Below are 21,657 nucleotides of genomic sequence, written 5' to 3'. Positions count from 1 at the left end.
ATGTGCCCGATCCGACCCGATTTAGAAATCGGCAGCCCGGATAACTCACAAGTACCCCAAATGGTTTCCCTCCATCGATGGCACAGAATAAACTTTTTTATTATATTGTTTTTTCAAGGTGGCGGGACAAGGAGCACAGCCCTGTCCCCAACACCCACAGAGCCCCACCCCAGGCTGAGATTGGCCAGCGAGCCATTCTCTGAAAGAACAGGGATGACCATTGATAAGTGAAACCATCAATGGCCTCCCATGTCATAGTTATTGACCATTGATGACCACTCACAGTTTCGAACGATGGCAACTATCAATAGTTGGCACACTGATGGCCATCCCTACAACAAAAGGCCTTTACCATTCTCCATCAGAAGCACTACCCTGTGAGCCATTAGGCCAAAGAAGGGAAGCACATAACAACAGCTAGCAATGCTACAGTAGGACTATTTTTCACTGAAACTAAGGCCCTGATTCAGGTTGGCACTTATTGAGCCAAATTCGCGAAGGGGTTTGATGTTGTAGGTCTGCGCATGCATATCCGTGAAAATACGCACGTGCAGACCTGCAGTGCAAATGCCTTCGACGAGTATTACACTTGCCGAGATTTTGTCACACAGCGGTGTGGACAGGGGGCTGGAGCATGGAGCCCAGCTCTTCCTGGACATTCCCACAAAAACGGTGGTTGCACAAAAATGATCGGCATCTACTTGTGAAGCCTGCTCAGGGCGGGCGGCTGACATCACAGGACATCAGACACCCACCCCGTCTATATCCAGGTGGTCTGTCTAGGCTGACTTGTATTTGCGAATAGGTGGCACAATCAGTTGATGTCACCAACCGTTGAATGATATTTCAGCCGTACACATGCATGTGAATGGATGTGTGAGCTTACACATCCATTTGCATGCAAATGAGGCAGTCATTTTGGTGAAGGGGGGCAGCCGTTCGCAGTGCTGGAGTGCGGCATTTAACCGCTGGCTAAGCAGCTAATTTATGCTGCTTAGAAAGTCAACATGAATCAGGCCCTTCGTTTTCCAAGTGCAGAGGACACAGAAAAATAATCAGTCAAAAAGGACAGGGACACCCAAGCCCTGGTAGAACAGGTGCAATCACAAAATCCCTACATACAGTACAATGCAGGTAGAACGTACAATGGCCTTGTATAGTATATGAATCAGTATATGGTTATATACTGTATCCAAGTGAACATGTTTATAAGCTAGAATAATAGAACATTCTATCTAAAACTTATGATTTAACCATCTCAATAATACTGCTGATATATTAAACATGTTAAAAATCTCTTGACTTTGCTTTCAACTTTGATGAGTCGTTAAGGAACATGTTGCTTTTATCCTTTTTGGAGAACCACCGCCCCCTTCCTCCCCCTGTGCTATAGAGACACCATTTACACCAATCCACAAGGGGTGAGGAAGACGAATGTGGGTGACCATCATCTATGTTGTATTTCAGTTAGGTAACTAGCAAGGTTATAGATAGGCATGGACGACTCTTTCCATTGTCCAAGCATATTTATTTTGTGTTTCAATATGTGTTACGGAAAGGTACCTATGGGAAGTTGTTGTTCATAAAGTAGATACTGTATGTTTTCTGTCGTGGTTGATAATATGGAAAAAATTGGTAGCCTATGACAATGGGGTAGGTAGGCTTCCCTGATCTCAGAGACACTTATTAGCACATTTGTACTACAGACACTATTTTTTCCTGGACCCATGTCTTGTATTAGATGAGAGAGGATGCATCTAGGGCAGATTGGCCATAGGTCTCACAGGGAAGATCCCTTGTAGGCCAGTGCACCTGTGAGGCCACCTTTCAGCCAGCAACTTTTTATCTTCCTTTTAGGATGTGGCCCTGCCCAGAGTAGTGGCCCTATCTTCGTCCTGTCTCCCACCCAACAACCTTTGCCGTTTCACAGAGCAGAATACCCCACACTGCAAATACTCATCTAAGGCAGGTGTCCATCTATATACATACCCTCCAACATTTGAGGGGCAGAAGTCGGTACACATTTAGGAAGGGGCGTGGCCACAGGTTAAGTGGGCGTGTCCACGGCCAAAGTGGGCATGGCCACATCCTCTTTCTGAATGTGTAATGGGTAGTTTTTTCCCCCACATTATTCTTGTGGTCATGTTGCACAATGCACCACCTGTTTATCTGTGCAGCTCATGTCACATGGTGGCTTATTGGGCTGCTGGCATATTAAATCAGTATAATATTTAATATACTTTTTTTTTAAATAAGTATATTAAATATGCTGATTTAATATGCCAGCAGCCCACTTCTAAGCCACCATGTGAGTCTGAGACAGTCTACTCACTGTGACTAAGACTGTCTCACATGGTGGCTGTGTGGGCTGCTGGCATATTAAATCAGCATATATTTATACTTATTTTTTTAAAGTATATTAAATATAATATACTGATTTAATATGCCAGCAGCCCACTTATAAAACTAAGCCACCAGTCAGACACTGTGCAGAAAGGTGGAACACAGATATATGGCCAGGCTGGATTTATACTTTGTGACAGTGACTCACAGTCTCTGGAGGATGATCTGATCACTCTCTCAGGCGTTGCACTGCAGCTTGAACAACTTAGGCAGCGGGGCTGAGCTCCGGGTCACCAGGTCAGACTCCCCTCAGATCCCCCCTCATGCCTGCCCCGGCTGGTGGCCACCGCGCACCTGCCAGTCTGCCTCTGCCTCACATGATCTCGCGCCCTCAGAGTCTGCGCATGCGCTGGTGCGGCAGTGACATCATGACGTCATGCTGGTGCGGCAGTGACATCATGACGTCATGCAATGCCCGCCGGCGCCGCAAGGTACTCTAGGGAACGGAACCTGGGAGGGGAGAGCTAGGCACCACACTGGAAAAAACGCTACATTCGGTACAAAATGCTTTTGCCGATACAGACTGTTAAAAAACGGTACTGTACGGGCAAAATCGGTACAGTTGGAGGGTATGTATATACACTGTGACATCTGTTAAAGGGACAGGAGTAGGTGCTATCTGGGCTTTAACAAGCCAGGTGTTTCTGAGCTCCACTGGGGGCAGGGTTCGAATATTTGTGATATTCGGTGGTTTTATGGTACCGAGTTCTTTGTCTGTTTGATGGAGATTTTAGGGTCTGTGTTCAGTCACAGTTGGGGGAGGTGTGTATTATTTGAAATGTGGAGGTGCTTACATACATATGTATGTATGTATTATACGTATGTATTATATATACATACATATATATACAAAAGGTGGTTTAGAGTGCGCTAAAGAAAACTCAACAATTAAAATTGAACATTTAATAAATAGTCTTCACATAGACTTCAAGCTTTAAAAGTACAGTATATCTGTTATTGGTACAGGTGATGTAATAGGCCCAACGCGTTTCGTCAACGAATTGAATTCATCAGGGGCTTGACGGACAGTTAGTCAGCCAGACGTATAAACAAAAGTCGCCAAATAAGTGTGTTTAGTACAGTAGTGAGGTCTGAGACCAAAAACAGCTTTTCATACAGTTGTCTGGTAGGGTTCCTGAGTCACTTTATCACCAATAGGAGTGAAAACCGGAAGTGTGCAGTAAGGGATCCAACAGCAGATTCTGCTGTTGGATCCCTTACTGCACACTTCCGGTTTTCACTCCTATTGGTGATAAAGTGACTCAGGAACCCTACCAGACAACTGTATGAAAAGCTGTTTTTGGTCTCAGACCTCACTACTGTACTAAACACACTTATTTGGCGACTTTTGTTTATACGTCTGGCTGACTAACTGTCCGTCAAGCCCCTGATGAAGTCAATTCGTTGACGAAACGCGTTGGGCCTATAACATCACCTGTACCAATAACAGATATACTGTACTTTTAAAGCTTGAAGTCTTTGTGAAGACTATTTATTAAATGTTCAATTTTAATTGTTGAGTTTTCTTTAGCGCACTCTAAACCACCTTTTGTATCTCTATTTGCTTTCCTGGACCTGTCTAACAGGGGTCCATTAGAGTTGCTGCTTTTAATATACTTTATTGTTGGGCGCGGTTGAGGTACCTCTCCTGTGATACATATATATATATATATATACACACATGGGGCGTCAACAGCAGTGTAGACCCCTGGGCATAGCAATGTATTGGGGCCCCTAATAATCTTCCAGCGGTAGGGGTGGGGGAAGCTTTGATGTCCCGCGGGTGGTAGGGAGTATTATATCAACCGCTCAGCATGTAGGGCCTGGATCAGTAATTTCCACTAATTACCCCTTTACTGCACAGATGGTGGGAGATGAGGTGGGAGAAGAGGGCATTGGGCTGAATGAAGGGGCCCTGATACATAACTTCCAGGGTGGTAGAGGATGTTTAATATGCAGAGGAGGGGTGTATAGTGGAGTGGGCTTATTATTTATAATTTTCTGGTGGGAGGATAGCTTGCTTGACTGTAGATATCTCCAGTTCTCGGAAATAGATGCAATTAAAAGCTAGAGAATCCCACCTACCAAATGGTATTGGGTGCTAGGGGATCAGAGTTCAGGAGGCAGAGCAATCTACCAACGAGAATATAAAACTACATACCAGGTGTGTGGAGCTGGAGCAGTAACCAGCTGCTGGAAGGCTGATATCTCTGGTTCTGGGAGAGACAAACTACCAGTGTCCCTCAAAGGGGGAGAGTCCCAGCTTTTGGAATATACCCTCAGAAAAACTCTAAGTTAGACAAAACCTGAAATATCTGACTGGGAATAGCAATGAACAGGCTTGGATGGGGACCACTGCTTTGAAGTCAGATATCTCCGGTTCCCAAGGGCCGATTTTTAAAATTCTTGTACCCATGGAAAGAGGGGACCCTCAGCTTTCAGCCTAGGGCTGGGTACTCAGAAACCCCCCTGCATGCACCACTGCATATGGCACTTATGTACAGAACTATGCAACACATACACTATACCAAGACATACGCAACATACACTAGAGACACAGAATTTTCATATTTTAATAATAATTCAGGAATATAGCCATATACATGTTGCTAATGGTAATATGCAATATGCTTTAAAAAAAAATAAGCCTTTGGAGTTGATTGATTAATTGAAAAAAGGCTTTAAAGAACAGTATGCATTGCAGAGAGAGAAACATGGCTACAATGAGTGGGAGATACTTGTGCCCTTTCAGCTATTGATGGCTCGGTTAATGAAGTTTCGGAAAAGTGCAACACGTGAGAAGAAATCAGGAGATACCCCATTTCCACAACTCTGGACTATGAAAGATGAAATTCCTTGGATCACACCATTGCATACTAGTGGTCCGCCAGAGTCACCCTGAAAAAACAGGAAAACTCTATTAAGACTAATGCTGACTTTATAGTAGTTTACTCTGCTTTCAAAGAAGGCTAATACCATATAAAATAATATCCATATTTTTGTGTGTCAGTTTTACCCCTTTTACACCAAAACGCCGGGTCGCACCCAGCTTTTTGGACCCAGGATCAATCCGGGTGCGACCCGGCATTTTGTTGCTTTTACACCGGCGCCCCCCTCCCGCCGGTGCTTGAAGATGACATCATCTCCAAGCACCGTTCGCCGCCGCTGGGACCCGGAGTAATGCGCTGGGGGCAAGCCCAGCACTAAGGTAATCTGGTGGGCTGCCCCCGTACACCCCCCAGCCATCGTTCGGGAGGTGAATGAATGCCGCACACAGGCATCCATTCACCTCTTCCGCTGCCGCCGCTGCTGTCTGCAGAGTATAGCAGACAGCAGCGCAGGCTGTGTGTGCCCTCCCCCCCCCCATCCAACCTGCGATCTGCAGGTTAGGCACCCCCCATTGATGTAAATGGGAGCCGGGTCGGACGACCCGGCGTATACATTTACACCGCCCTCTACCCAGGTCCTGGCCGTGTTCTACCCAGGTCAGGACCTGGGTAGAAGTCCCGTGTAAAGGGACACGGCGTGTTCCATTTACACCGCCGATGATCCGGGTCTGACCCGCCACTGACCTGGATTTTTCGGTGGTGTAAAAGGGGTATAATCCACAAGGGATGAGCCATGATGTTAATTCATGATTTCCTGCACACAACCTCATCATGCCTCTGAGCCGCCATTTTACTTACCCAAATTCCAGGAGATTATTATTTTCTTTTTTTTCAATGCAACCGTATGACTACTGCAGTGTACACATGGTTGAATAGATCAGATCGCATTGGGATCGAATCACACGGCAAACCACCCAACATACATGCTATTTGGACAATATCCAATCTGCACTATATAGTCATTGCAGCCCTGTCTATCTGGGTTTCGATTTGTGCTGCCACGGGAGCATGCATCGGGATTGAAAGGTAAAACACCTGTGCGATCTCCATGTGATCCCAATGCGATTTTGACTATATAGTCAAAATCTCATGCTGATTGTACCCAAGTGTACACACCATTATACTAAAGATGAGCGGGTCCGGATCTCCGGGATCCGACAGATCCGAATATCGCGATCCGAGTCTGGATCCGAGCCGGCTCGGGAGTTCCCGCCTAAATTCCGAAAACGAGGCAAAACGTCATCATCGGATTCTCGCAGGATCTGGATTCTATATAAGACGCACGCGCGTCCCGCCATCTTTACTCCAGCATAGGAGAGGGAAGAGGGTGGTTGTGCTCTGTGCTGTGTGCATTGCTATAAAAATAATATATTATTTTGCTGCTGCTCACTCGATTAGGGTCTGCAGGGGCTGCTGTACACAAGTCCAGTGTACAGGGGCTGCAGTGGTCAGTGTACAAGGGGCTGTACAGGGGCTATGTTCAGTGTGACAGGGCTTGTGTCCAGTGTGACAGGGCCTGTGTACAGTGTACAGGGTTTGTGTCCAGTGTACAGGGGTTGTGTCCAGTGTACAGGGGTTGTGTCCAGTGTACAGGGGCTGTGTCCAGTGTACAGGGGCTGTGTCCAGTGTACAGGGGTTGTGTCCAGGGGCAGTGTCCAGTGTCCAGGGGCTGTGTCCAGGGGCAGTGTCCAGTGTACAGGGGCTGTGTACAGGGCCTGTGTCCAGTGTGACAGGGCCTGTGTCCAGTGTGACAGGGCCTGTGTCCAGTGTACAGGGGCTGTGTACAGGGGCTGTGTCCAGTGTACAGGGGCTGTGTCCAGTGTACAGGGGCTGTGTACAGGGGCTGTGTCCAGGGTGACGGGCTGTGTCCAGTGTCCAGGGGCAAGGTCCAGGGGCAGTGTCCAGTGTGACAGCTGTGTCCATAGTCCAGAGGCTGTGTCCAGGGGCTGTGTCCAGGGTGACGGGCTGTGTCCATTGTCCAGGGGCTGTGTCCAGGGTGACGGGCTGTGTCCAGTGTCCAGGGGCAGTGTCCAGTGTGATGGCTGTGTCCAGTGTACAGGAGCTGTGTCCAGGGGCGGTGTCCAGAGGCTGTGTCCAGTGTGACGGCTGTGTCCAGTGTACAGGAACTGTGTCCAGAGGCTGTGTCCATTGTCCAGGGGCTGTGTCCAGTGTGACGGCTGTGTCCAGTGTACAGGAGCTGTGTCCAGAGGCTGTGTCCATTGTCCAGGGGCTGTGTCCAGGGTGACAGGCTGTGTCCAGTGTCCAGGGGCAGTGTCCAGTGTCCAAGGGGCTGTGTCCAGTGTGACAGGCTGTGTCCAGTGTAAAGTAAGAAAAATAAATAAAAGTAATAAATAAAATGAAAACACATTTTTGGAGGATGATGGAGGAGGAAATAGTGGGAGATCAGCAACCTGATAGAAGTGCTGAAGCTGCTACCACCAGTCATGACAAGGCCGATACCTCTTTGTATTTTTTGCTTTTTGGAGCATTTCTCTTTTTTTGGGAAAGTTTATTAAACTGCCACCCTGTCTGCCCCTGCAGTGCCGCTCTGCTTCCAAGATGTGCCAGTTTGGAAGTGTAAGGTCCACATGTATGTGATGCCCATTGCTGTCGCTTAGCTTAGTCATCCAGCTACCTCGGTATACCCTTTTGGCCCAACTACAGTAAATGAAAACAATTTTGTAAGCTGTGAAGTGATCAAAATTGACTAGAAATGAGTGGAAACTAATGTTATTGAGGTCAATAATACTTGAGGGGCAAAAACAGGCCCAAATTCTGTTATTTTAGCCATTTTTAGCATTTTTTCATAAAAATCCAGATCCAAAACCAAAACCCACAAGGGTGGTTTTGCCAAAACCAATCCAGATCCAAAACACGAAGGGAGATCCAGATCCAAAACCAAAACCCGAAAAAGTGGCCGCCGCACATCTCTACATTATACTTGCTTGCCTAATAGACATTTACTTTACTGCACTCACACTCAAATATGCTATCAAGCCTCCAACTTTGTCTATGCTACACATTATATTACCATAACTCCCACACACTCAACTCTGTCACTAATAATTGTACAGCTTGTGACACTTTGCTGTGGAACCGACAGACACCTGTCAAAAAAAGTTGATTCTTCAGAATTTCTAGGACGAGTCACAAATAGCTACATTTTGTTCTGATACATAATGTAAGGTTGCATAGTAACAATGCAGCCTTAAACAAAGTCCAATGTTTACAGTAAATATGTATATACAGATGGAGCCAGACTCCCAGGTTTCAGTTGGATGGCGATCTGGCAGACGGGGACGGGACATGGACACACACTTGTGTCCCACACGCTGAGAAAGGGGCACACGAGCGTCTCAATGTGTAATTGCCCCCAATTTTGGTGGAGCATGGTGTACGGCAGGCGAAGGAAGGCACATTGGTAGCCGCTCAGAAGAGAGCGGCTCCATCTGTATAGCTTTGTTACACACATTATGTGAGCACTTTAGTAAGGTAGGGTCTCCACCAGACATGAAGTTGCTCTCTGTCCTCTGAATTTTTACAGTGGACATATTTGCAATTGTTTCCCATTACTCACAAAACATATTCCAGCCTGACGCATAAATACTCCTGTACAAATGTTGTTAGGACGGCATAAGTCTCTGCTAGCCACAGTCACATTGAGCTCCTGCAGGCGGTCAGGAGCTCGTGCATTAGTTCCCAGTCGCCCCCATCCTGCAGTGACACATGGTGTTCCAGCTGAGACTGTCTCATTCTCACGAGGCAGATCCACTACTTGTACTGTGGGGTTCAAAGATACTCTCCTATCAAGCTGCAGGCAGAATGAAAAAGAACAATTATAAGAATATTTAAGACTAGTAAAGGCTATGCAGCAAAGTTACATCATAGAAAACACAAGACGATTTCTGAAAATATTCTCACCTTTAATATCAAGATATCATTCTCCAGTGTCTGGGGATTAAAGCCATTCTCAAAGACTTGGGAGATTCTAAAGGTTTGCTTGGAGGCCTCGTTGGTAACAAGAGAATGGGCCCCTAATACCACAGTCACCCTATTTGGATTCCTAAATTGTAAGAGGGAGTAGCATGCCAAGTATAAGCTTTATAGGATCAAGTGGTACAAATAATTGTATGAACAGAGAATAGTAACACGTGACCTCCTGTATTGGATTATCAGATACAAAGACCATATACCAGCATCAAGAAAAATGACCTGACACACTCAGGTTACTGTATCGCAGCTGCAAACGGTATCTCTACTGCGTGGTGTATTGCTTTGCTACCTCTGCTGTGTGGTGTGCTGTTTGGTATATCTGCTGTGTGGTGTGCTGCTTTGCTATGTCTGTTGTGTGGGGTGCTGCTTTGTTATCTCTGCTGTGTGGTGTGCTGCTGTGGTGTATCTGCTGTGTGGTGTATCTGCTGTGTGGTGTTCTGCTGCGTTATCTCTATTACTGTATATGGTGTGCTACATAGTTACATAGTAGGTGAGGCTGAATAAAGACTTGCGTCCATCTAGTTCAACTTATGTTTATAGTAGCTTATCCCTTTATAGTATGTTCTGTTATTTTAAGACAGATTATGTTACTTATTCGTACCCGTGGATGTTTTTAACCAATAAATGTTTATCCAACCTTATTTTAAACGTATTTATAGTGTCTGCCGACACCACTTCTCCTGGAAGAGAGTTCCAAAGTTTGACTGCTCTGACTGTAAAGACATTTTTTCTTCTAGATGAACAAAATCTTTTTTCTTCTAATCTAAACTCGTGCCCTCGAGTCCTAGATTCCGTTCTAGTAGAAAAAAGGGTGTTTGACAGTTCCTTATATTGGCCCCTAATATATTTATACATGTTGAGCATATCCCCCCTTAAACGTCTTTTCTCTAGTGTAAATAGTCCCAAATTGTTTAATCTTTCCTCATAGCTTAAATTCTCCATTCCCCTATAAGCTTTGTTGCTCTTCTTTGGATTTTTACTAATTCTATGATGTCCTTTTTATAGTGCAGGGCCCAGAACTGCACTGCGTATTCGAGGTGCGGTCTAACCAATTATTTGTACATAGGCATAATTACTTTTGAGTCCCTAGTTTCCATGCCCCTTTTAATACATGCTAGAATTTTGTTGGCCTTTTTTGTTGCTATATTACATTGAGCACTACACCCCAGTTTGTTGTCTATTTGGACTCCTAGATCCTTTTCGAGTACTGATTTACCCAATTCATCCCCACTTAGGTTATAAGTAGCACACTGGTTATGTCTCCCAAGGTGCATGACCTTGCATTTGTTCACATTGAACCTCATCTTCCACTTTTTTGCCCACTCATCTAGATTGTCAAGATCATTTTGAAGCGTGGTGACATCTTCTAATGATTTAATAACTCTGCTCAGTTTTGTATCATCCGCAAAGATGGATACATTGCTGAGTAACCCCATCCCAATATTGTTAATAAAAATGTTAAACAAAATGGGCCCAAGAACCGAACCCTGTGGCACTCCACTTAGTACTGGTATCATATTTGATACGGCACTGTTCATGACCACTCTTTGTTCTCTATTACACAGCCAGTACCCTACCCATCTACAGATATTTGCCCCTAATCTCATGTCCTCCATTTTATTTATCAACCTCTTGTGTGGTACTGTGTCAAAGGCTTTAGCAAAATCTAGGAAAATCACATCTACAACGTTTCCATTATCAAGGTTTTTGCGAACCTCTTCATAGAAACCAAGTAGATTAGTTTGGCATGAACGATTTTTCACGAACCCATGCTGGTTATTACTAAGTAAACTATGAAGGTCTAAATATTTCTGGATACCATCTCTTAAAAATCCTTCAAATAGTTTACCGACTATTGATGTTAAACTAACACGTCTGTAATTAGCGGGATACTCCTTTTTTGAATAATGGCACTACCTCTGCTATTCTCCAGTCTTTTGGTACCTTTCCTGATGATAGTGAATTATCAAAGATATAATGTAGAGGGGAAGCTAATTCCTCCCTTAATTCCATTAGTACCCTAGGATGAATCCCATCGGGCCCAGGTGATTTATTTGTTTTAATTTTGTTGAGCCTCAATATTATTTCCTTGGTAGAGAATTCAATATTAAGGCCCGGCTTGTTCATCCCATTTGTGGTATGTGTGCTTTCCACAGTCTGCTCTCCCTTAGTAAACACTGATGAGAATAACTCATTTAACAGTTCTGCTTTTCCCTTATCCTCCGTAAAACTTTTTCCAGTGATATCGGTTAGTGGGCCTATGTTGTCCTTAATTATACGTTTACTATTTATGTATTTGAAAAACTTCTTGGGGTTAGTTTTACTTTCAGTGGCTATGCGCTCTTCATAATCCCTTTTAGCTACTTTGATTGCCCCTTTGCAAATTTTGTTTGATTCTTTGTATTTGGTGAACGCCTCCTCATTTAAGTTATTTTTATAGAATTTAAATGCTCTTGTTTTGTTGTTGATTGCTGACCTAACTTTTTTGTCCAAGCATGGTGGCTTTTTTTTTTGTTGAATTTACCCTTAGTTACTTTAGGAATATATTTAATAGTTAATGATTCGAGTACATTTTTTAGAGTATCCCACATTTCCTCAGCATTTATCCCCTTAAAAACTGTTTCCCACACAATTTTTTTAGGGCTTCTCTGAATAATTGGAAGTTAGCTTTTCTGAAGTTTAGTATTTTTGTCGATCCTTTATGAGGTAATTTATTGAAGTTGATTTCCAGTAAAACCATATTGTGGTCACTGTTCCCTAGGTGTTGATTTACTTTTGTGATTGAAACTAAATCTATGTTATTTGTTAAAACCAAATCCAATAATGCCTTATTACGAGTTGGAGCTTCTACTGTTTGTGTGATAAACTGGTCTTTAAGTAAGCTTAGGAACCCACTGCTTCTTGCTGTTTTACATGTTTAGTTTTTCCAATCAATATCAGGTAAATTAAAATAACCCATAATTAATACCTGACCCTGATCTGATGATTGTTTGATTTGGTTTAAAAGAAGAGACTTGTCCCCTTCGTTTATGTTCGGTGGTCTATAGCATAACCCTATTAAAATTCTGTTATTAGTTTTTTTGTTATTGTCGGTTATCTCTGCCCACAGGGCCTCCATGTAGTCTTCCTCTGTGCCTGTGCTTATTTCTTTCTCACACGATGTTAAGTTATTTTTTACATATAGGCACCCCCCCCCCGCCCTTTATATTTTCCCTGTCTTTTCTGTAGAGTGTATATCCCTCCATGTACAATGCCCAATTGTGCGACTCGTTACACCATGTTTCTGTAATACCAATAATGTCATAATCGTCCCAAGTGACCACAGTTTCAAGTTCCCCGATTTTACCTGCTAAGCTTCTTGCATTAGCCAGTAGGCATTTTAATTTATGCTTATTTTTATTTGCGTCCCTAACATTGTGTTAAATTTCTCCTCTGGACTTATTTGTATTCCGTACTAACTTCCTCATACCCACCTCCCCCTTAGTAGACTCTATACAGGCCTCCCCCACCATTCCCACTGTCTGACCTATTCACAGTTTTGAAACTTCTTCCTATGTCGTTAACTCCTTCCCATACCCTAAGGTCATCTGTACCTAAGAGCTGTAATGAGGTAAGATTACTGTTATTACATAATATTCCTGGAGCACCCCATGAATTACCCACAATATTACCCTTATTAGTACCCCAGACATTGCTTGTAACTATGTCCTCCCCCCCCCAATTTTATTCTTGACCCCAATCCTACTATTCTCACTATGGGTCCCATAGTATCTAGCTATCCCTACCGCCCATTGCCTAGTTTAAAATCTCCTCCAACCCTCTAACCATCCTTCCCCCCAGCAACGCATCCCCCTCCTCATTCAAAGTGTGCTACTTTGCTATTTCTGATGTGTGGTGTGTGCTGCAGTGGCATCTCTACTATGTGGTGTGCTGCTTTGTTATTTCCGCTGTGTGGTGTTCTGCTGCGGTTTCTCTACTATGTGGTGTGTTGCTTTGCTATTTCTGCTGTGTGGTGTTCTTCTGTGGAATATCTGCTGTGTGGTATGCTGTTGTGGAATATTTCTACTTGGTGGCCAGGCTACAATGGATGGACTGCAGGGACTTTTGTCCTGATCCTAGAGGGACAAGGGTCACAGTGCTACTTCTGCAGCTGTGGATGAGTGTATAACTATATAAATGTACTCAACAAAATGGCCACTAACATACAGCAGACAAAACAACGGACAACAAAAGAACACAATAAAGCATTATATATTTAACAGCTCAGAGATAGGGCAAAAACATTTTTGGGGGGGGGGGGGGGGGGGGGCTGCTGCTGACAGCACAGAAATGAGAGGGAGGTGGAAGGGGCAGGAGCTTATATTTGTGAGAGGTGGGTGGCAGAGATATAGAAACATAGAAACATAGGATTTGACGGCAGATAAGAACCACTTGGCCCATCTAGTCTGCCCCTTATTTAAACATGTTACCTCAAAAAATATTTGATCCTTATTGCTTTGTAAGGATATTAATATGCCTATCCCATGCATGTTTAAATTGCTCTACTGTATTTGCCTCTACCACCTCCGATGGAAGGCTATTTCACTTATCTACTACCCTTTCTGTGAAGTAATTTTTCCTCATATTTCCCCTGAATTCTCCTCCCTCTAGTTTCAGTGCATGTCCTCGTGTTGTGTTGCTACTCTTCCTGTGAAGAATGTCTCCCACCTGTACCTTGTTAAAACCCTTGATATATTTGAAAGTTTCTATCATGTCCCCCCTTTCCCTCCTCTGCTTTGAACTATACATATTAAGATCTTTTAATCTTTCAGGGTAAGATTTGTGATGTAGGCCATACACCATTTTAGTTGCCCTTCTTTGTACAGTCTCTAATGTAGTTATATCCTTCTGAAGATATGGCCTCCAGAACTGAACACAGTACTCTAGATGAGGTTGTACCAATGGCATTATTACTTCTTTCTTTCTACTGCTAATACCTCTCCCTATGCAGCCAAGCATCTGACTTGCCTTCTTCATTGCGTTGTTACATTACCAACCTGCCTTTAAGTCCCATGAAATAGTGGCACCTAGATCCCTCTCTTCCTCAGTAGTTTCCATTATAGTGCCATTTATACTATATTTAGTCTTTGGATTTTTGAGACCCAAGTGCATGCATTTTTTAGATATTCTGCAACTGTTTGTTTTAAGAGTGTTTCCATCAATTTCCCTACTACTGATGTAACGCACACTGGTCGATAGTTGTTTACCTCTTCCTTGCTTCCACTTTTGTGGAGTGGGACTACATTAGAAGATTTCCAGTCCTCTGGGATTACTCCAGTAGCTAGTGACTGATTGAAATATTCTGATAATGATTTTACCAGCTCCCCTTTAAGCTCTTTTAGTATCCTTGGATGCATCCTATCTGGCCTCATTGATTTATCCACTTTCAGTTTTGAAAATTCTGTTAGTACTTTCTCCTCTTTAAATGTACTTGTTTCTCCCTAACTTTTCTAACTATACTTGCAACTTATATGTACAGTATGTGAGTCGTACAGTAGGTGAGACAGCTGGAAACAGGGCTGGATATGTGCGTGTGAGTGAGGTGGAACTGCAGGTGAGTATTTATATACAGATGTAGGGGCTGTCATCTAGGCTATGACTAGTCACACAGGCAATCTGTATTCTGTGGGGTGAGTGTGTATATATCTGCTCTCACAGCACAAATACTTTCTATGGTGTGATCATGGTCCTCTATTTTATCAATATTTGTGTCAGCAGTTTTGTTTAAAAGCCAAACAAATTCAGCACAACTGATCTTTCATCTTACCTACCAGTGCTCACATGAGTGATTTTTAAATGCAATATGTTAATATAGACCATGCCCTTCTCAGTGGAAATACTTACGTGTCTGACAGGCAATGGGCAGCAGTCATTAGGAATTGAGGGGCAATTAGTGACCCCCCACAGAAATGCTGACGTCTTATCTGTAGAGAGGCAATGTACGGGTGAGAGTTGGGTATGGCCTCTCTGCCTCCAACAATTTTAGTTTTGAAGGAACCTAAAAAAAAAGGTACACATATAATTAATGTATTTATATTATAGTATCTCACAATGTAAAGTAATCCATGTTGGAATATGCCTTGGTGCCTTGACTTGTGTGTAAAACATAGTATTTAGCTGAAGACCTTTGTGTCTGTTTGATTCTTTTACTCAAGTCCTAAGAGTGCCGGTCCTCAACCCGCCACCTATATATATATATATATATGTATATATATATATATATATATATATATATATATATATATATATATATAGTACCAGTCAACAGTTTGGACACACCTTCCCATTCAATGGTCTTTGTTTATTTAATTTATTTTCTTCATTGTACAGTAGATTAATACTGAAGACATCAAAACTATGAAAGGGACTCGGGCCATGGGTGCTAGCCAATTTCCGTGGGTGCTCAGGTAAATGACTCCTGATACAGAACAAGCCAGCTTGGCAATAGGATGGGGGCTAGGAGTCAATGGACTGTTAAACAGGATTGTTAAACTGGGTACACGCACACAAAGATTTATCTGTCCAATCTGTCTGGTGAGACCAAAGATCTGGAAATGTATACAAGCAGAAGACAATCACAATTTTCTCCCAAATGCTGGAACACAGACAAAAACAGACAATTGCTTGGAAAAATGTCAGATTCATTTAACCAATGTGTCTGACTGGCCATTGTCTGCTTGGGAGCAAATTTTTGATATTTCCAGGTTCTTGTTCCCATCAGATAGATTAGACAGATAAATCTGTAGGTGTGTACCCAGCTGTTTATCCATGTAAATGCCCTAATTGCTCCAAAAAAAAGGTGCTGTTTGAAATTTTACCTGGTCTATGTAAATTGTGTTACAATATATATGCATATATCCATGATCCAACAGTCACTGGGTACTTGACAATATTACTGCCCCAGGTGCCCTCCAGAACCAATCCTCCAAACATGCAAGTGGTAGTCAATATAGAACTCCTTTGGGCGGCACTTCAGACAAAAACAAATCACATAATAAGCTTTGATGTGTCGTGTTTTTGTCCAGAGTGTGGCCTATTTACTTATATTTGGTTATTAGGATACCTGCTGCTGTGCCATCCTGGGGCACTACAACTCTATAGACATTATGCAGCAGGTAGGCGTCATTCACAAGACTTAATACTGTTATTACATCTATGTCAATTTATTTTGTAATAATAAAGAACAAACACATTTTAATTTCATTAAACATATATATTGGTGTGCTTAAAGGATCACTGTATTATATGGTAATAAGTCTTGCATATACAGTACTTCAGATAAGGGGCCAGATTTTCTAAGCTTCAAATGTGATACAATGGAGAGTGATAAACAGCCAGCTAATCAGCTCCTGTCTGACATTTTTCAAACACTGGGGCAGATGTATTAAGCCTTAACAAGAGATACATCCAAGGGTGATAAGGAGAGATAAAAGTCCAGCCAAACAGCTCCTTACTGACTTTTTTCAAAAACAGGCTGTAAAATGGCAGTAAGCAGCTGATTGGCTTTACCTTTATCTCTCATTATCACCCTTGGATTTATCTCTTGTTAAAGCTTAATACATCTGCCCCAATGTCTGTGACATGGCAGTTAGGAGCTGATTGGCTGGCTGTTTATCACTTCCATTTCCACTTTTGAAGCTTAGAGAATCTGGCCCCATATGTACTAAGCATGAAAAGTGATAAAGCCAATCAGCTCCTAACTGCCATGTTACAGACTGGGTTTGAAAATGACAGGGTTGATTTATTGGTCATTTTAATTTATCACTCTCGATATTTATCAATGAGCCTAAGGATAATTTTTTAAATAATTTGGTACATGAAACAAAGTTGTGTACACTCATTGGCATCATGGTATTACTCTCGAAGGGGATGACAACAAAGTGCTGGCTCTTCTGCAATGACAGGCAGGGCCGTTGAGAGGGGAAGGGATGGTACTAATTACCCGGGCTTGGGCTTGCTGGAGGCCCTGGTCCGACCCCCCTTCCCCCTCCGTCCCTCCCAGGCAGCAGCAGCACCACACACCTACAGCATGTACTGTGCTGAAAGCAGGGTCAGCATGAGCGTCTCACTGACAGCCTGCTGTCAGCACAGCACATGCTGTAGGTGTGTGCTGCTGCTGCTCCTGGGGGTGGGGGGATTACACTCCCCCTCGACTTTGGAGTGTTTTTCACCCCCTAAAACATTTTGGGGGTATGGCCTAATTGCAGGAGGTGGCCATGCCTCCCACAATTAGGCCATGCCCCAGAATTTTAAAGGGGGCCTCTCGGCGGCCCGAAGATAGGAGCTGGATACTGCAGTGTGATTGTTTTCTGCAGCACTCAGCTCCTGTCATAGAGGAAGACAAGTGTCTTTTTTTTGTAATGGGTGTGTGGATTTTTGGCGTGGATCTCCCCCCCCCCCCCCCCCCCGCCCGAGCATAACCAGCCCCGGACTCATAGAGTCGGTCCCGGTTCCCCAAATGCTGGGGGGGGGGGGGGATCATGGGGATCCCCCGTATTTGAGAAACCAGCACCATCTCTTGGACTGGTCCTGATTCCAAAAATACAGGGGACAAAAAGACTAGGGGTCCCCCATGTTTTGGAACCAGCACTGGGTAGCCAATCAGGCCTTAGCTGAGCCCTGATTGGTTGTAGGCACTTCCATGGAAATGCTTAGAACTAATCAGGGCTGAGTGGAGTGCCCGTGACTGAGTTCACTGGGAATCCTTGTGACATCACACAGTGACTCCTTAGGGTAGTAGAGCTGGTCTGTCGTGGGATCGTGGTACGAGTATGTTTGCATGTGTGTTTGTGTGTGTACATTTTCTATATGTGTGTGTGTGTGTGTCTTTTTTGTACATTGCCTTCACAATAGAACTACAAGAACCAGTGGTCCCATTAATGCCCAGCATGCTGGGACTTGTGGTTCCCTCTATCATGCAAATGGATGTATATGTTAAACATCCATTTGCAGCCCACGGTGCAAGGGGCAGGCAGGCGGCCCAGCATTCGCTGAGCAGGGTCAGCCTTGTGCATCAACCTGACACCCCTGTGTGCCCTTGTGTAGAGGGGCTCCTGAAAGTCCAATGATCATAAAATAGAGCTTATTGGACACTAATCACATTTCTAGGTACATTCTGGCACTATTATGGCTATTATGTACTGTACCCAATAAGTGGAGACATGGAACACATTGTGGATGTGATGTGTAGTATATTCTGCCCTGTATCTTAAACTTTAAACTGTATAGAACTCTATAGATTGCAAGCTTGCAAGCAGGACCCTTCCTACCTCTGTGTCAGTTTGTTATTACCCAGTTTGTTTATTGTATTGTATTGTTTATTGTAAAGCACAACAGAATTTCTTGTGCTATATAAAAACTGTAGATAAATAAACTCTAGCTCTGTTCCATATATACATTTTAGTACTGTTTATAGGGTTTGCACAGTACTAGTTTACAATCTAAAGTACCAGGACTTTTTAAATGATTTTGCTTCTTAATGGCCATTTTATTTGTCATTTCAAATTAATTGGCTGCAGTAAAGAAGACTACAAATGGATTTCTAAAGTGGTAAAGAAAAGATGTGGCGATGGTTCCATTTAATTATGGTGTTATGGAAAATGTGACTTTTATCAGTACAGGAAGACACTATTATCATCTATAAATACTGTATATATACGTCTAGTGTCCGTGAGTCTCCAAACACTGCCATCTGCTGGCAGAGAGTGAAACTACATCTCTTTCTCACACATGCACAAACACAGAAGGTAGAAGACTAGCTTTTGCTTTGAGCGGGCTTACTAGTTTCTTACATATTCTGTGTAAGAATATGGTAATGTGACTTAATTTAAGTATTAGACATGTCAAGTGGAATTTCTAGCTATTGAAATTGATCCTGCCTACAGTTATGGCACCTGCATTTTTACACATTCATTCTATTTTGAATAATGGTAAATCGTTTAAATCAATTTATTCATAAAACAGGGCAGGATCTTCTATTTTTATCCTGTTTAAATCAAGCAGTTTTGCTCATATCCATAGCATAACATAACAAATGTGCAGTACAGAACTTTATTTCAACAACTTTATAAATATAAATAACAACAAAAATAACAACTTTATGGAATTCCTTTACCCCCGAACCCACCTTTAGGACATAAATATGGAGTTTTATTTTCTATTTATTCTCTTGTACCTGGAGACATGTTAGTAATCCTTTTGCGCCCACCTTGCTTGGCAATGGATGTAACAGTTTTCTAAAAGCACATTATCCCTCATCCCTGCTATTTCTCCAATATACTATAATGTACTAATGAATTTGCATTAGAAATGCTAACACTCACCTGTATCTGCATTCACCTGCCATGCCAGCACAATCATACCTAGTAATAGCAGAGGATCCATAGTGTTGCTCACTGGTCTGCATCCCAGAACTCTGATCCTGCACATTTATAGCTGTTAAGCAAATGCTTACATTACACAACCAACCACAGTGATAAAGTTGCAACTGCAGAATAAAGAAAAGGGAAATATGGGCGTATCGTTTTAAGCACAGGTAAATCTGGATCATTTTTAATAATGGGCCAGAGAGCCTTGGATGCATATTGCAAAACCGGACTTGCTACAGAGTATGTGCTGGTCCATGGTAGTATATTTTTGGTATTTTTGGGCCTGGTGTGAAGAAGATCAGTGCGAGCAGTGGAGAGAACTTGTTCTTTCTGCTTCAGTAGTAGCTCATAATCATAGCCTCTAGCACAAAATTTGCTCACCAGATGATCCAATCTCTCAGGTAACAGCAACGGGTCGCTGATTAAATATATAGGCAGGGATACTGGAACAAAAAGAGGCTCCAGCAGGCTTGGACTAAATACGCTGGAGTGCCTCTTCTTGTTCCAGTATCCCTGCCTATCCATTCTCCTCCGGAAGGCACCCCCGGCAGCTGCTACAAACCACCTCTGGAGTGCCGGGCTGACACAAAGCCTATATATATTACAAAGATGGAAGCACATTAGGCTTTTAATGAATATGCATCAACGGAATAATTGTAGAAAACATGATACTCAACATTTGCGTCCCATAAAGGACCATCATCAGGAGCTTAGCAGCAGTGTCAACATTCCAAACAAATAGCACAGTACAAACCATGCAGCATTTCCTACAGCAAGGAATATGTTGCTGGTATAGCGCTATTTATATCCTTTTTGTGATTGTAAAAGGGCGACAAAATTACAAACCATCATACTTCCGCATGTCAGCGTGACACGCAGAAGACGTCACTTCCTGTCAAGCTTAGTTAGCAGAAAAACACCAGTAATATAACCAGAATGGCCATACAATAGAGTAGGGTAGACTACCGTCCCTCTAGTAACAGTATATATCAATATCGGCAAATAGTAGCTGTGATAATCCTAGAGTAGTGGCAACAAGTGCCACGACCGGAAGCAGAACTGAACAATAAGTCAGGACACCACGGACATCACTAGCAGAAAAGGAGTCCGTGCAGCAACAAATATGCACAAAATAGAGTTCCGCATATGTTATGCTGTTCCCTCCACCATGAGGTTCCTTTCCTACTAAGCTGATATTCCATCCAAATCAAGCTCCTTGATAAATGTTGGTGGGTACTTATATGTTAGTTGGGCGCCCACTATAGTAAGTACGCTCATACCCCCACTATCCATGTCAGCATGAAGTTGATTTTATATAGTGTGGCGAGCGCAGCGAGCCACCGAGCCCGAAGCGTAGCGAGCCTCACGAGGGGACACGTAAAACTAAGCAAATAGCTTAGTGGGCGCCCAACTAACATACTAACGTACCGGTCCGTGCTTTAAGGACCGAAACGTCGGGGCATAATGGATGTTCAAGTGTCTTCAAATGAAATGTCTATGCTGGAATAAAGGAAACACCTTTTTCATTTTATAACATGGTTTATTATACTATTGGGGTTTGTCGCCCACATTTTCTCAACGTGCTAAAGCAGGTAGCTGCGTCCTTGGATGCAGCTTTACTGCTCCTGAAAGCACGATTTTGCTGGAAATATCAAATAACCGCAGAATTACTCCAGGAAGGATTTCTGCTCATACATGTGCACACATTCTTGTTAGATGAGTAATTTACGATACTGTAATACATGATTAGGCAGATCTAGCCTTCCTCCCACACATTGCATCATGTTTCAACTGGAGCTGTGACCGCAATGAGGAAGTAGGGCTCCAACAGTCACATTATTACACTTGGATTTCAAAAAGTATTTAATAATTTTTTTCTGCATACTTATACATAATATAAATATGTACATAAAGGGCTATACCTGTATGAAGAAAAAAAGGGGGTTCACCCTAGTGAAAAATACCGT

At 43.0% G+C, this 21,657-nt stretch overlaps 1 protein-coding gene across 1 annotated transcript; it reads right to left on the bottom strand.

The window, feature by feature from the left end:
* Nucleotides 1–4,956: 4,956 nt before the first annotated feature.
* On the bottom strand, nucleotides 4,957–19,775 carry LOC146028182 (myeloblastin-like). Its single transcript, XM_083158299.1, has 5 exons — nucleotides 19,646–19,775; nucleotides 15,168–15,321; nucleotides 9,213–9,354; nucleotides 8,869–9,102; nucleotides 4,957–5,301 (listed from the first exon to the last, which is right to left on the bottom strand). The coding sequence occupies exons 1-5, from the start codon at nucleotides 19,749–19,751 to the stop codon at nucleotides 5,152–5,154; spliced, it is 786 nt and encodes a 261-aa protein (XP_083014425.1). The 5' UTR covers nucleotides 19,752–19,775; the 3' UTR covers nucleotides 4,957–5,151.
* Nucleotides 19,776–21,657: the final 1,882 nt, after the last annotated feature.

This window comes from Crinia signifera, chromosome 1 (assembly GCF_055691185.1).
Source record: "Crinia signifera chromosome 1, ASM5569118v1, whole genome shotgun sequence".
Taxonomy (NCBI): domain Eukaryota; kingdom Metazoa; phylum Chordata; class Amphibia; order Anura; family Myobatrachidae; genus Crinia; species Crinia signifera.
This window is presented reverse-complemented; position numbering and strand designations above follow the sequence as displayed.